The following is a 14526-nucleotide window of genomic DNA, read 5'->3' on the forward strand; positions in this document are numbered from 1 at the left end:
GAGCAGATGTGGCCATGTAGTTCACCACAAGACAGCAGCAACACGTGCCACTGGGTATGTAGCTATGACCCAGCTCTGAGAAGCAGAAGAGCACAGCCCACAAGACAGGAAAGGCAGTAGCATGCACAGAGGTGGCAGCTAGAAGCCCAGCAAAACCCTGCATAGACAGAGGCAGGTTCTGAAAATCCATTACTTCAAATAGCAGCAACATGGAAATATCAGAAAATGAAGCTGCCAGATCATCCATAAGCACCAAAACCAGCATTATTCCCCTCTCCACCACTGGAAACAATGCAACAACAAAGTGGATACACAGTGTTGTTTCTGAGATCAAGCCCAGCAAGGAAGAAGTTTTTTCCAGACATATTTGCATCAACTGAAATGCACAGTTGTTCTTTTGCAGGATTGGAAGAATCCAGAAATCAAACAAGCACTCCCACTGGATCTTTGGCTGGAAGAAATGAAAGGCAAACTCCACATGATTTGGAGTAGGATGACAAATCGTAGAATCATCTATATTCTTGGGAACCAATGCAACTAGAGAAAAAAATTTAAGGAGTAGTTACGACGCACCACGAATATCAGAGATGGCTGCAGCATATACAAGAATTTTAAGTGTTTTCGTAATAAAGGAATCCACCATCAGAAATCCTATATAATTTAGTTGTTTCCAGCATCCTACGTGTAGTTCTTGCTCCTATGTGACGTTTCAGTTGCACAGTTCAAAGAACCAGTGGCTCTTTTTTACAAAACTCTCTCTCAAATCGGTTTTCCTGCCAACTGAATGCTGAAACATGTATTCCTTAAGGCTCTTCAAATAAAATCTTTCTAAGAGAGGGAAAAAATACATTTGATGACAACTCATAATTTAACCAGGCTGCCCAGGGTTTTTTTTACTAGTTGGAAAAGACAAATATCTTACAGCGGCAATGATTTTAAGAATATTTGCTGAGCAACATCTTAATGGTTCTTGAGACAAATAGTACAATGGCATTTATTGAAGTATCAGATTTTTTTTATTAGTAAGGCAGCTCCTTAGCTGAGTACTATTTGGCAAATATCCTACGAATACAACAAACTTTCTTTGAACAGTGTGAAAATCCATGTTTTGCTCCCACTCCACCTTATTCTTCTCTTTTTTTACCTTTCACCTCTCTCTCCTCCCTCTCTTTACACAATGCCATGCCCCATCACAACAGTTTCCTCCCAAGAAGGATCTTCTCTGTGCTCCCAGGGCCTCGCAGCCGCCAGCACCTGCAGAGGAACCTGCGTCACAGCTGGGCAGCGCTTCCACACCGTTCGCCTCTGCATGGCTGGCTTCCAGCTCACCCACAGCGGGCTGCGCTCACCTCTCCTCATCAACCAAGAGCAAAACTATCACTACGCAAACATGCGATGGAGCTGCCAGAGCCTGCTAAAAACGAGGCTCTGACCTCCTCCCCGGCATCAAGGCAGCAGTCACCCACCACCACTGTTGCTGTGAGAATTAATTGATAAGTTTTGCTGCAGCTGGGTTGCACGTTTAATTATCTTGTAACATAAATCTGGTTTGTATCAAAAAAGAATATGCAGACGTATTCTCTCTAGACAAGAATGAATAACCTGAAAGGATAAACCTTCTCTTAGAGCTGCAAGAATTTATTGATATGCTTAGCTGTCCTGTAAGACGTGGTCAAGAGTTCACCTGTCTTAGAGATGTGAAAATTTATTGATCTGCTTAATTGACTTACGAGATGTAGTTTTCTTGGGTCAGGAGAGAACCTAAAGGGAGTCTCCAGACAGGGTTGGATTACTTAAATAAATATTCTTTGAGAACTTACACGGTTCTTTATCTAAAATCAATATACATACCCACCGCTTCTGTAAGATGGGATGCCTTTTTAGAAGGGCATCAGATTCAGCGCTGAATTGTAAAATAAAAACAGCTCTTGCTCCTAAGACTTTGTCCTTTTCAGTATTTTACCGGTGAATAAACGCTTCTCGCCTTGTCTCCCCCACAGCCCTCGGCTCCTCGGTGCCTCCCTCATCCCCCACCCCGGCGGAAACCCCACACACCAGGCACCCGGCCGGCCCCAGCCAGCCCCGCCGCGCCCGCACGCGGCCAGGGGGGATGCGGGTATGGCCGGGGGGAAGAGGCGGGCGCGGCTACGGGAGGGGGGGGAAGATGCGGGCACGGCCACGGGAGGGGGGGGAAGATGCGGGCACGGCCACGGGAGGGGGGGGAAGATGCGGGCACGGCCACGGGAGGGGGGGGAAGATGCGGACGCGGCCACGGGAGGAGGGGGAAGATGCGGGCACGGCCACAGGAGGGGGGGAAGATGCGGGCGCGGCCACGGGAAGGGGGGGAAGATGCGGGCGCGGCCACGGGAAGGGGGGGAAGATGCGGGCGCGGCCACGGGAGGGGGGGAAAGATGCGGGCGCGGCCATGAGGGTGGGGAAGATAGGGGCACGGGGCGGCTCTGCCCGCGCGGCATCCCGGGATGCTCCCGCAGCCCCGCGCCCCGCCGCTCACCCAGAAGGGCGCGTGGCCGTCGGCGCTGCAGAAGCCCTCGATCCCCATGGGGCGCAGGCGAGGCGGCTCCGCGGCGGCGCGGCGCTCCGATCGTGCCCGTGCGGCGGCGGGCGGAGCCACGGCCGGCCCGGCCCCGCCCCGGCGGGGGCAGCCCCTATCGCCTCCGCACAGGCCGCGGCTGTGCGCCAGGCGGAGCCCCCGCGAGGGAGGAGCGCTCCTCCCGGAGCCGCCGGCGGACACCGCGGCATCCCCGAGGGGAGGGTCGGCAGCGCCCACCTGTGCGGGGCAGCGGGGGCTCCGGCTGCGCTGGATGATCCATCGTCGTGTATCAAGAGATCGTACGCAGACAATCTCCAGACGTGGATGAATAACCTGAAGGGATAAACACTCGCTTAGAGTTGCAAGAATTTATTGATATGCTTCATTACAGGTCTTCTGAGGAGCGGCTGAGGGAGCTGGGGGTGTGCAGCCTGCAGGGGGCTGAGGGGAGACCTCGCTGCTCTCTACAACCACCTGAAAGGGTGTGGAAAGGAGGGAGCTGGGCTCTGCTCCCCAGGGACAGGAGATGATGGACACAGTTGTTAGAACAGAGACAGGTCTCATTGTCTAACATATAACTAAAAAGCAAGCATCACGCGTACAAAAAACGTATCACAGATTGGTCTTTACTCACCTGCTGACCTCCCCAGCACTTTCAGAGCTGTGCGTGGTCACCACCGCCTGCGGGCACACTGCCCAAATGACTGCAGCATTTCTGGTCTGTCCCCTGGCTTTCTCACTCCCATATCGCGTTGAGGAGCAGCTGAGTTCAGCCCACACTGAGGGCGCATATTCCTTGATGAACTGAGAAGCATCATCACAGAAAGATCAAACCAAACAAACTGGGTGTCAGAAGCTATAGAAGTCTGTGTCAGCTTAAGCCATATCTTAGTTCATGCTATGCTCAAATCTTTACCACTAAATGCTGAAGCCTGATTTCCCTTGTTTTTATTAATCATATTTCGGTCCCGTTTTGTGTACTCTGTCCCTCTACCGATGGCCATGCACCAGGTTAATGATGTTAATAAAGATACTTGGGTCTGCAACTCAAATTAGTTCCCTTCCAGTTAGTTCCATCTCCTCCCCTTAGAAACTCTAAAGAACAGAACAACAAGACAAATTTTAACCAAAGTGTAGTCAAAATGCAGGGTAAGTAATTAAATGTGAGGGGAAGCAAGATGTAAGAGACTCAATATATTTGTTGTGGAGGAGAAAAAAATGGAACCAACACAAACCCAAACCTGAAAAGCAATACAGAAACAAGATCTCGGAGCACCAGACAGTCATTGGATGTGGATTTCACAAACCATCCTTTAAAATACAGGTTAGTACATAAAATAGAAACTACAATCTTAAAAAGACATTTCCTTGCAATCAGGGGGAAAAAACCACAAAAATTCTAATTTAGACTGTGAACTTTGCTTTGTAAGCTACAAATTAAAGCTGGGTTGGAAAGATAGGGTAGGAAACAGCAATGACTTATCAACTGGAAATTAGGTTTAATGGAACAGTGACCCACAACAGCATGGTGAAATTTGGAAAGATGCAGACAAAACCATTTTGACTGTGAAATCACCATGCATGTGAAAGGGAAGCGGTCATTCATCACTAGAGTTGCTCTGGGGATCTGGGCAGCAGAGCTGGGATAGAATCACAGAATCACCAGGTTGGAAAAGACCTCTTGGATCATCGAGTCCAACCATCCCTATCAACCACTAAACCATGTCCCTGAGCACCTCATCTCCCCGTCTTCTAAACCCCTCCAGGGATGGGGACTCCCCCCCCTCCCCGGGCAGCCTCTGACAGGGCCCAACGACCCTTTCTGTGAGAAGTTTCTTCCTGATGTCCAGTCTGACGGTGCCCTGGGCAGCTCGAGGCCATTCCCCTGTCCTGTCACTTACAGGCAGAGGCAGTACTGCTGACTCACTGGAAGGTCACTGGTATGTGAAAGGAACAGATTAACTTCACCATTACTTCTAAAGACTTCTTTTTTTCCCCCAAATTTTATTTATTGCCCTCTTCCAGAGATTCCTTGGAAGCTTAAAATATAAATATTTGCTTTGAGAGCAAATATTAAAACCAAACCAAACAAAACCACAAAACAACAACCCTACAGCCCACTCGAAGGCCGTGAGTGGTTTTACTGCCTCAGACGACTCACATTTTCCTTCAAGCCCAAGCGAGGCTGCTCTGCCAAGAGCGTGACGGATCCAGTTTGCTCATCCATCCTGGCGGCGTTCCCTTTGGGAAACGGATACACTCACGAAGTGAGCGCTGTTGCACAGCCCCGACACGCCAAAGGCCCCGTAGCGGGTGAGACTCCGACAAGCGCTTTTAATTGAGAGCTCAACGGTGGTGACTCCTCTTTATCCAAAGTTCTCTCAGTGACTCAGTACAAAACTCCTCCGCTGCGCTTCAGGGAGAAGCACTCATTCTCCGCGTTTTATTTCCCCCGTCCCAATAAAGCCTTTAAAAGCTACAGGGTCGGGGGGAGCCCATCAGCCCGCGCCAGCGGAACACCGGCGGACCGCCTCACCTACCGCCCGCGGCTTGTCCCGGCCCGACCCCGCGGCGGGACCCGCGCTGCCCGACCATTGGCTGACACCTGCCCTCGGGCGCGCCTGATTGGCTGACGCTCGCCCCGGCGCTATCCGATTGGCCGGCGCCCGCCCGCCGGCGCGTCTGATTGGCTGAAAGCGCCCCAGGCACCATCCCATTGGCCGGCGCAGTCCCGCCGTCCCGCGCATGCGCGCTGGCCGCGGCGGCCGCCTCGGGGTCCTGGAGGCGGGCGTTGCGTCATGGCGACGGTGGCGGAGCTGAAAGCAGGTGGTGGGGCTCGAGGGGCGGGGGGCGGCCCCGGGGGTACGGCGGGGCGAGCGGCCGGGCTCTCCTCACACCCGGCTGGGCCTCGGGGCCGTCCCGGCCCCTGGGAGCCCCCGCCCGCCTCTCGTTCAGCGCAGACGGCTCCGTGCGGTTACTCCGCACTCTGGAACGCTGCAGGCGTGACTTCGGAGGGCTTTCCGTGTTTGTCGGCCTCCCTGCTGTCCCTGGCGTGTGCACAGGCGCGGATATCTTATCTTTATGATTTCACTGTGGAGGTGCCGGAATTGCGTTTATATTGTGGGTGATAAACGCGGCTTGAATACGGTTGGGTTTATATTAAGAGATCTTTTTATGGTAATAGTTTTAAGGGACACGCTGGAAAAAAGAGGTGCTCTTGGACAAATAAAAGCAAGGATCAGAGCTGAGGTCTTCAATGCCCTGGATGACCAGAGTGAACCACGGCCACCGCTGTCTCATGAAAATCTCTTAATCAACGAACTAATTCGTGAATACCTGGACTATAACAAATACAAATATGCAGCATCTGTTTTAACTGCAGGTATTGGGGCTGAATTTTTGCAATATGAATAAACATTTACCTGTTGTTTGAGTAATTCTACCCATACCATGAAATTAAGGAGTGAGACCAAGCTGCACAATCATGTCTTCCTTTGGACATAAATAAGATACAAACATTCTCCACAGCTGTACTTAGAGCATAAAGCTGAATCGTACCATTAGTTTTCAAGAAATCTGCTTATCCCCGAGGCAATGTTTTGACAGAGCAGTTGATGCAAGAGCAAGAAAACTTGCTAGCAGCCTCCAAAATCAAAATACCTTTCTCAAAATATCTGCTTTTGCTTTGCAAAATGGCTAAGAATATATTTAAATCACCATATATCACTTTTTTTTCTCCTTGGCATTCGTGTAAAATAAGGAGAAATCCTATAAATGAACAAAATTTCTTTGAGGAGTAGTTTAAGCTAAAATAATATGTATGTAATGTAGTTGCTAGTTCTGGCAATTAATGCATATAAGCTATATCAGAAATGTGGTTAAATATCCTCAGCTTAAATAACAAAAAAAGAATATGAAGGTGGTTCGTATTTTTTTAACAAGTAAGGTTAAGTATTACTGTTATTGGCTGTGTTGAAATACCAATATTGAGAGCTATTTAGGTTAAAACATCTAAATGGTAGCTGTAATTTATATGGCACAGCACTTATTATTGCAGCTATTGCTAACTTGTGTTTGAAATTTGAAGTTCTGTAGTTGTGCTTGGATACAGTAGTTGCATTTGCTATTTACTGATTTGATATATTTCAGTATTAAAATTACAAGCACAAAGGTTCATCTCAGGAAGAAGGAGTGGAGATAGTCTATGTAGTAGTTAATGTATGGAATCTGATAACAGTACTTCTTTAGAGAAAGGGTTGTTTGCGTTCTTAATTCATCTGTGTATTGTTAGACTCCTTTAATATTTTTTTTAGAGCAAAGATAAAAACTGTAATATGCTATTGTAAATTATATGAGTATGAAGCACTAATGTTTGAATGAGTTCCCTGGAATTAGAATATACTGTTAGATATTAATAGTCTAAAAGGGAGGTGTGTGCTTTATTCCCTTGTGAAGTCGCCTGAGCACTCTTTAAGAGTTAATTTGTGATGTTTTTCTTAGCAGTCTTAAGAATTTTGGGGGAACCTTTTTTCCAGAATCTGGCCAGCCTGAAGTGCCCTTGGATAGACAGTTTCTTGCCAAAGAGCTGAACATAGTCGAAGACGCAAATGGAAAATCAGTGTAAGGAGTGATTTGGGGGTGCACAGTATATTCTGTTCTGCACATGTTTTTCTCTTTAGTGGTATTATAAATCACATTGAAATGTTCTCGCTAATTTAAATGTGACTAGATCACAGCCCTGCACTGATGTGCTGATTCAAACTCAAAATGTCAAACATGGGGCCATTTCCAAACATAGTCAAAACTAACATTTAATTCTGCCAGCTCTGTAGCATTCTTCAGATTATGTTCTTGCACACTAAAACACAAACATCTTACCACTATAGTCTTCCCTGCAGTCATAAGCAGAGAACAGATATGCTCTTTGCACATCAGTGAGTTGCTTTGTAGAGCGATAAAAAGATTGTTGCACTCTGGGATTAGATATAAAATCACCGTGCACTGATATGACTGCCTTAATGAGGTCAGGGTACTGAAGCAGGTGTAAACACAATCGGTGTTCCCTGTAGCTTATGCTGTCAGAACCTGTCAGGTGCCTAGGAAGAATTAAGCTTGGGATGTGCAGCCCACCAAGTCTGATCCTTCATACTGCACAAGCGAGAATGTGGATATATGTTCTTGTGCTAAACATGCTCTGGTTTTTCACCTACAGGGGAGCTGGAGCGGAGTTGAGGGACTTTCTTAGAGTGAGCTTTTTAGGAAAGTGTTATGTGTTCGGGGTGGGCTTAGGTCTCTGCTTAGTTATATGACGCTTGGCATAGTGTGTTGTAAATAACTACTCTAAAGACGTCTGTCCATATTCTAGAAGTAAATAGAAATCTCAGAAGTTCTGAGGAAAGGATGGGTTTTTAATGCTCAGTATTTCATAGACTGCTTTTGTTATTTCTCTGTTAAGCAGACCTCTCTTGTATGGAATTATCTCTCATTTCTTACATGGTGGCAAAGAAGATAGTTACCAGAATGCCCTTCCAAAAATGTCTTTGCTGAATTATCCAAAGCAGAACCTTGGCAAGCCACCTACCGAAAGAAATCAAATAGGTGGGTTTGGAGACATTTTTTTTAAGTTCTATTTGTGATGAGATTTTCTATATGATATATATGCTTGTAACAGCATAAACGTACAGATGGACACAGTGTACGTACCTCATCTGTGTGAGGAATGCTTTGAGCTGACATCGCCTTTTGTAAGAAAAATTCTTAAGCAGAACAGTATTTATACCAGAAAAATACTGCTGAGCTGTGTGACCTGACCGTACCTGTTGCTTGTATTCATTTAAGAAAGGTCCTACTATATCCACCTCAAGAAAGACCCACCTATGATTTCTAAAACATTTGTGCTGTCCCACTAGGACACCGGCAGAGAGAAGCACCTGTAAAAATTCATGTAAGCTGGTCACTTGTTTAAATCAAGGCACATATATGGATTGTTTTAGAAATCATGGGTTATAAGGACATAATTCACATCCCATTTACTGCAAAAGCTTAAGCTCTGACTTCATCGCTCTATAGAAGAATCTAAATCTTGTTTTCTTTCTGGTCTGCTTTTTAACTGGTTTCAATTCAAACTGGCTAAGCTACAGAATGAAAGGGGTCATTGGTCCGTTTCTTTCCTTCAAAGACTTTGTTGGCATATTACTTCACTTTATACTGTGAGAATTTAGTTCTGTTGTGTTATCAACTATTCATTTTGTATCAAAAAATTTGAAAAACATGAGGCCTGAGATATTATTGACATTTAAAAAGAGTGGGAGAAGTATTAAATGCATTAACAGTTAATTCATTGAGACAGTGTTGTTTTCCTTCTGCCAGAAGAGGGGGCTGAAGAAATAAAACTTCAATACCAAAACTGCTATTAATGATCTCTTAGTAAGAAAATAATTGTTCCTATCAGAAGCTTCTCTGTTTTTCTAAAACAAATTCAAGATATAGAAGAATTGGTTTTAAATTATAACTTTGTACCTCAGTTCTGAAACTGACTCTCTGCAGGGTCACCCTGCCCTGTTGACTCCAATATAATTTCACATGAGGGTTTAATTGTTTAGAGTTAGTTACGAAAGTCAGCATTAATCATAAGATGTGACAGCACATTGCTTTTTGAACTAAACACAAATACAACAGTTTTAAGGCTTTTAACCTTTAAGTAACTATGGTCTAAAATTACTTTCTGTATCTGTTTGTGGAATAGTTCGGTGGAGACTAAAGACAGTGGTTTAAAATACCAATTTTCTGGCCATTTTAATTACGCTGCATATTCAGGCAATCAAGTCTATTCATAAACTCAGCCCTCAAAATGTCATATTTTAACATTTAGCTTGCTTTTCATATTAGAAATGGTCTTGCTTATTTAGATGAATGAATAGTCCAATGAACTGGTATAAAGACTGGGAATCCTGATAAAATATGTGGAATCCGGTGTTTCTATTAGTTCATTCACTATACCTGGGTTGAAGTTGTCCAAAATTTAATCGTTAGTAAAGCAAAGCACCTATCTCGTACAGTTGATGACGATCTGTGATGATATTCTGTACCAAAGTTGGCAGTAGTAGAAAATAACACACCTTTGGATCTCCAGATGTGCAAGAATATTTATCTCTGCGTTTCATTTTCAGATAGAATTCCAGAACCAGGAAGGATGGCTGGCATGAGCATCGAAGAGCCCCTTGTTTTACAAAGTCTAAACAGATGACCTCGCTCATACGCTAATTTCTCATGCAAAGTTCTGCAAGAGTTAATTTAGGAAATTCTTTGCCTAAATTTCTCCAGTATGTCCAGTGGGACCATTTCAGCTTCTAAGATCTACCTACGAGACATGATGACAGGGTCATACCTGCAGTCAATGAAAAAGGTGTTAGCAAAGGCTCTCTTCCTCCAGTGCCAATAGAAGGAAAACTGTAAATGAAAGCAGATTCTTGAAGCCTGTGTTTAGAGTTGGGCCTAACATACTGTTTTTACTTTATAAAAATTTACCAGATAATAAGGAAAGTGTTGAAATTATAATTTATGTTATGGTCTTGTGTGTCTTTCCTGTATGTTTTTAATAAAATATTTTAGTTTTGTTCTGCATGGTATTTTGAAAGTGTTCAAACAGAGCATTTTACTCCTCCCCCTTTAAGAAGAAGAAGCTGCTACTTTCAGATAAGTATGGGAAAATAAATTTGAATCAAAAATTAAAGTGCTTTAGAGGAATAGTTGTTTTTCATTCTCCGGAAATGAGGACTATATTTATCTTCATGCCAAAACCAAATGAGGGTAAGTCTTTTCCATCTAGAGTTGCTATAAATTGTACGGTGTTACACTGAGTGTATGGGAGGAACTTCTTTTTTCCCAAACTACATGAGACTCAAAGTCAGGCAAAGCTAAAAATAAAGCTGATTGTAGGTTAGCGATTCCCAGAACTTTTTTTAGCGGAGGTATTTGCATGTTTTGAAATGGTAATTTGTTTTCCCAATTTACAGGGGTACATAAAAAAATCACAGGTTAGCTATTTTTATCATCTCATTTTAACAAAATGTTCCAGGGGTGCTGACAGGAGTGTCGTATAAATAAATATTTAGGATTGCATTCTTAAGAATCTTAATTGTTAGATGTACAGTAAGTGGGGTGGGAAAGAGAGGAAGAGAACATGCAGTTTGTGAATTTAAGTGAAAGGACCCAAAGTTGTCCAAACTGCAGAGTTTTGCCTTAATCTGTATTTGACCCAGTTAGCATTACAGATACTTTTTTGATAAGCAGCTCAGCCTCGAGCCTGGTGTGGAATTGCAGAGAGGGGTTATCGGTCAGAAGGGGAAGTGGCATTTATCCATTTGAAGGCTCAGCAGTGAGCACATCCCCTTCGTCTGAGTGGCAACACTATCAGCTCCCCCATATCTCAGGATTGTTTCCAGGAGGGGAGGATGTGTTTGCAAATATAATTTGATCAAATCCGTCTTTAAGTCTTTTGTAGCTTTGCATCAATTGTAGTTGACCATTGGGTCAAGTAAGCAAATTTCTCTGTGCTAACGCCACCGGCAGCCTAAGCTACCTGGCTGAAAGCCATCCGTGTAAAACCTCCCGCCATGGGATTCCGCTTACTGGGGCCTTTCCTGACACGTTAATGCAAGTATTCACAATCGCTTATCTCTCTCAATTTGTCTGTCTAAAAACATAGAAAAATAGTCTTCTAAGCTCTTATTTGCAAATTACCTTAATTTTGGAATGAGTAGGAAGTGCCTCTATGGAAATTTGCAAAGATGGAACTTTTGAACAATGCAGCTGCGATTGCTCTGGCCACAGAGATCCTTGAATTTTTAACTTTGGTTTTCCAGAGATTAAATGCTAGACCCCTGTTTCTCTAGAACCCAGTGTGTCCAATCATTATGTGTATTGGGAATCCAAATTGTCTTTTCAAGGGCAAGGAAACAGGCTCTGGGAAATACAGAAGCTCTAACCTTCTATGCTATGCAAAGCTTCCACTGTGACCAAAGCCGTTGCATCTGTTTTCTGTCTTCCCACCAGAGATCATACAGAAGCTGCTCAGGTCCCGTGGATCTCCCTGGGAAATGGATTTTTAGTGCTAGAAAATAAATACCAGGTTTTTTTTGTTCCAGTTGAGGAAGGCAAAGGGATGTTTGGTGGTACTTGCCCTTCCCGAAGCACAGGGCTCAGCAGTCTCATGGTCTGCACAGCCATGAACGCAGGCGTGGTTGCAAGGACATTCTTCACTGAGCTTTAAGGTAGAAGTGTGTATCTGAAATCAGAGAAGAAATCTGTTTAAGCCAGAGGGAATCTTGGGGATTGCACCTTAAGCCCATTGTCAGGATCCTGCGTTACAGCACTGGGTGGGAGCTGGCCCGCTTGCTCTCACTGCAACATGTATTTCCTCTAATGCTCCAATAGCTTCACAGTACAGATCCAGGGTGTTGTAACGATCTCTTGTTTCAAAGTATAGTCACTATACAAGCAAAATAAAATAAAGTTTATTTGTACAACAAAACTTTGAAATGCATCTATGAAAATATACAGGTCTAATCACCTTACTAATGGCCTAGCGTGTATCCTGACAGTACATGAAATATTGGAGTGTCTTCAAGAAGCAGACGTGGTGAGCCCTGTGAATGTCAGGCTGACTTGCTTGTTACGGGATGAAGAGGAACTGCAAAGCCTGTACACTATGGCTGCACTTTCCAAAAAATCTTTCCTTAAAAGTTTAAGCTAAGCAAGGTCACTATTTAGATGAGAATCATTCACAATCTTTGAGTCACAGGTTCAGCTTTTAGATTAAATTGCCGCCTAGGTGAGCATGCAAAAAATTTATTTTCTCAGTTTAAGAAGCTCTATCAGACATCAGAAAAAGAAAAAAAAGATATAAGGCTGTAGAAGTTTGCGGGGTTTCATGAGCAAAACGCATTTCTGAATTTTCTTGGTGATAGAGCACCGTAACTGAGACTGTTAGGAGGGAATTACATGAAAAGAAGCTGTTCTTTGTCTAAGCATGATATCACAAGTGAAGGTGACAAGGAGCCAGTGAAGTTTGGTGTGGATATCAGATCTGAAAAGCACTTTGCAAGAACTTAACCCCAAGCTGTCTTTTTTTTTTTAAAAAAAAAAAATCTTTAAAAACAGATTTTTGCTTTCCCCTAGAACCAGAGGAAAGGACGCTTGTAGGCGCCACAGCATCAGTGCTGTTTCAGAGGTATTACTTTCTGTCAGGCATTGAAGAAATTTTTTTCTAAGCTTTATCAAGACGCTCTGGGGAGTCGGTTACGCTTTCCTTCCTGAGCACCCTTTGTATCAAGCCTAATCTTCGAGCCAGTTGATCAGTTTTCCGGAGGCGTGATTATCATCAGGTGGTTATGTTTAGGAAAAGAAATCCCAAAATATTTGTTCACACTTGCAAAGACACCCTTTCAGTAGCAGCTCGTGTCCCACCCATTCTGGATTGAGCTGTGCGCTTCGCGTGCTTCACTTGACCTGCAGCCAGCATTAAGCACAAAGCTTAACATGAAGCAGTTGGTGACTATTTTACCTCACCGGACTGCTCTAATGACAGCTGGGACGGAGACTGTCCCTCCTGATGCGAGAGCACAGCTCAACACAGGTGGTAACCACCAGTATGGTACGTCTGCCAGTTCCCATCACAGCTGCCAGCTTAGAGAAACGTGCTTGGTGAACGTTGGTAAAAATAATTTAAGCAAAAAAAATTGCTTAGCCGACATACATTATTTAACAAACTAAAATCACCATCCTTGCTTTTCTTTTTCCCCTCCCTTCTGTTCAGGTTACACTGTGGTATGGCAGCTGAAAGTTCATGTCTTTCCTTCTTCAAGTAACACATTTATGGTGCAAGTTCAGCAAGGAGATATTTTAAGTGCAGACTGCTCAATATTTTTTTCAGAAAAGTAATCAAATAAACAAATCGGGGGAGTTTAAATAAAGCTTATTTGTTATCACAAAGGCATCACCCACTGGGAATCCATGGGTTTTATCCTGAGGCAACTTTAGTTTAAAAAAATACCACAACATTTTGGAAAGTCCGGCCAGGCTATTATATTAGTATATTCTTACACTAATCTTTAAGCGAAGGTTGGAAGCCACGCTTACACTTACCAGTTCCTACCCCACATGGCTTGAAAGCGCAACTGTTTCAGTTGGAGCTTTAATGCTTTTTAGACTTTCCAGCCCTGTTTAATGTCACATCATCCATCACCCTCCACCGCTGCCTCTGTTAAACACACTGCTCGGCAGCGAGCCTGCGTCTGCACATGCAGCCGTTTGCAAACCAGCCTGAATAATTTCCACTCCTTTTTAAGCTACTATTTAAAAGTGCCTGGTTTTATGAAACAGCTGCATGGGTTTAACAGGAACTTCTTGGGCTAACTTTGACAAATGTTAGAATTATCATACTTTTCAGAGGATCCCCTTGCATTTCACTATTTTATATTCACTATAGCTCTATCTAAAAGCTAAGCTAAGCTTTTAGATAGAAACTGAAAGCGAAAAAAAAAGAAAAAAAAAGAAGAAAAGGGTGAACTACTCTGTGAGGAGCTCTCTGCTAACAAAAACGAGTTTCTTGGGATTACATCCTGCTGGTCATTTCCCCTGGCTTCGCTCCAACGCAGTCACACGTGTGGGCAGCTGATATGACACCGCTGCCTTTCGGACACAGCAGCTCTGCCCCTCAGCGACACCGACCCTCCGTCTGCAGCCACCGCGACCGCGCAACCACGGCGGCAAACCTGGGCCTCTCCAGCTGAGGCCCCAACATAAGCCACACTTGATGTTTCTGAAATGCTGCAGGGAAGAAACCCTGATGCTCTCGCCCTCCCTCCTCTCTCCCGAAACGTGTTGGCTGCGGGGCAGAGCCAGAAGAAGGGTCTACAAGTCTGTCATACCTGCAAACCCTTGCACTTTGACTGAGTGACAGAAGAAGTTTTCAA

The 14526-nt window shown here is 44.4% G+C and overlaps 2 protein-coding genes across 12 annotated transcripts in view; one reads left to right on the forward strand and one right to left on the reverse strand.

Moving 5' to 3' along the window:
- The window catches only part of LOC104058772 (multidrug resistance-associated protein 1), a 49068-nt gene extending 45303 nt beyond the window's left edge, over positions 1-3765 (reverse strand). For 2 of the 3 annotated variants that reach the window (XM_054081008.1, XM_054081009.1), the window contains exon 1: positions 2513-2778. In XM_054081008.1, coding sequence (XP_053936983.1) covers positions 2513-2560 — 48 coding nt within the window. In that variant the 5' untranslated portion in view covers positions 2561-2778. The other variant, XM_054081010.1, reaches the window with a different exon arrangement.
- Positions 3766-5272: 1507 nt separating this feature from the next.
- Positions 5273-11997, forward strand: CEP20 (centrosomal protein 20). Of its 9 annotated transcripts, none has more exons than XM_054081018.1 (5): positions 5274-5377; positions 5736-5933; positions 7087-7171; positions 8007-8149; positions 9721-11997. In XM_054081018.1, exons 1-5 carry the CDS (start codon positions 5350-5352, stop codon positions 9795-9797), a joined length of 531 nt encoding a protein of 176 aa, XP_053936993.1. In that variant the 5' UTR covers positions 5274-5349; the 3' UTR covers positions 9798-11997. The 9 variants fall into 9 exon arrangements, 5 of the variants coding, with proteins under 5 accessions (XP_053936995.1, XP_053936993.1, XP_053936994.1 ...); XM_054081019.1 differs by having other exon boundaries at positions 5275-5377; positions 8010-8149; positions 9721-11991; XR_008452503.1 differs by lacking the exons at positions 5274-5377; positions 9721-11997 and adding an exon at positions 5481-5649 and having other exon boundaries at positions 7052-7171; positions 8010-8073.
- The last annotated feature ends 2529 nt before the right edge of the window (positions 11998-14526 follow it).

The sequence above is a fragment of the Cuculus canorus genome, chromosome 15, assembly GCF_017976375.1.
Source record: "Cuculus canorus isolate bCucCan1 chromosome 15, bCucCan1.pri, whole genome shotgun sequence".
In the NCBI taxonomy this organism is placed as follows: Eukaryota; Metazoa; Chordata; class Aves; order Cuculiformes; family Cuculidae; genus Cuculus; species Cuculus canorus.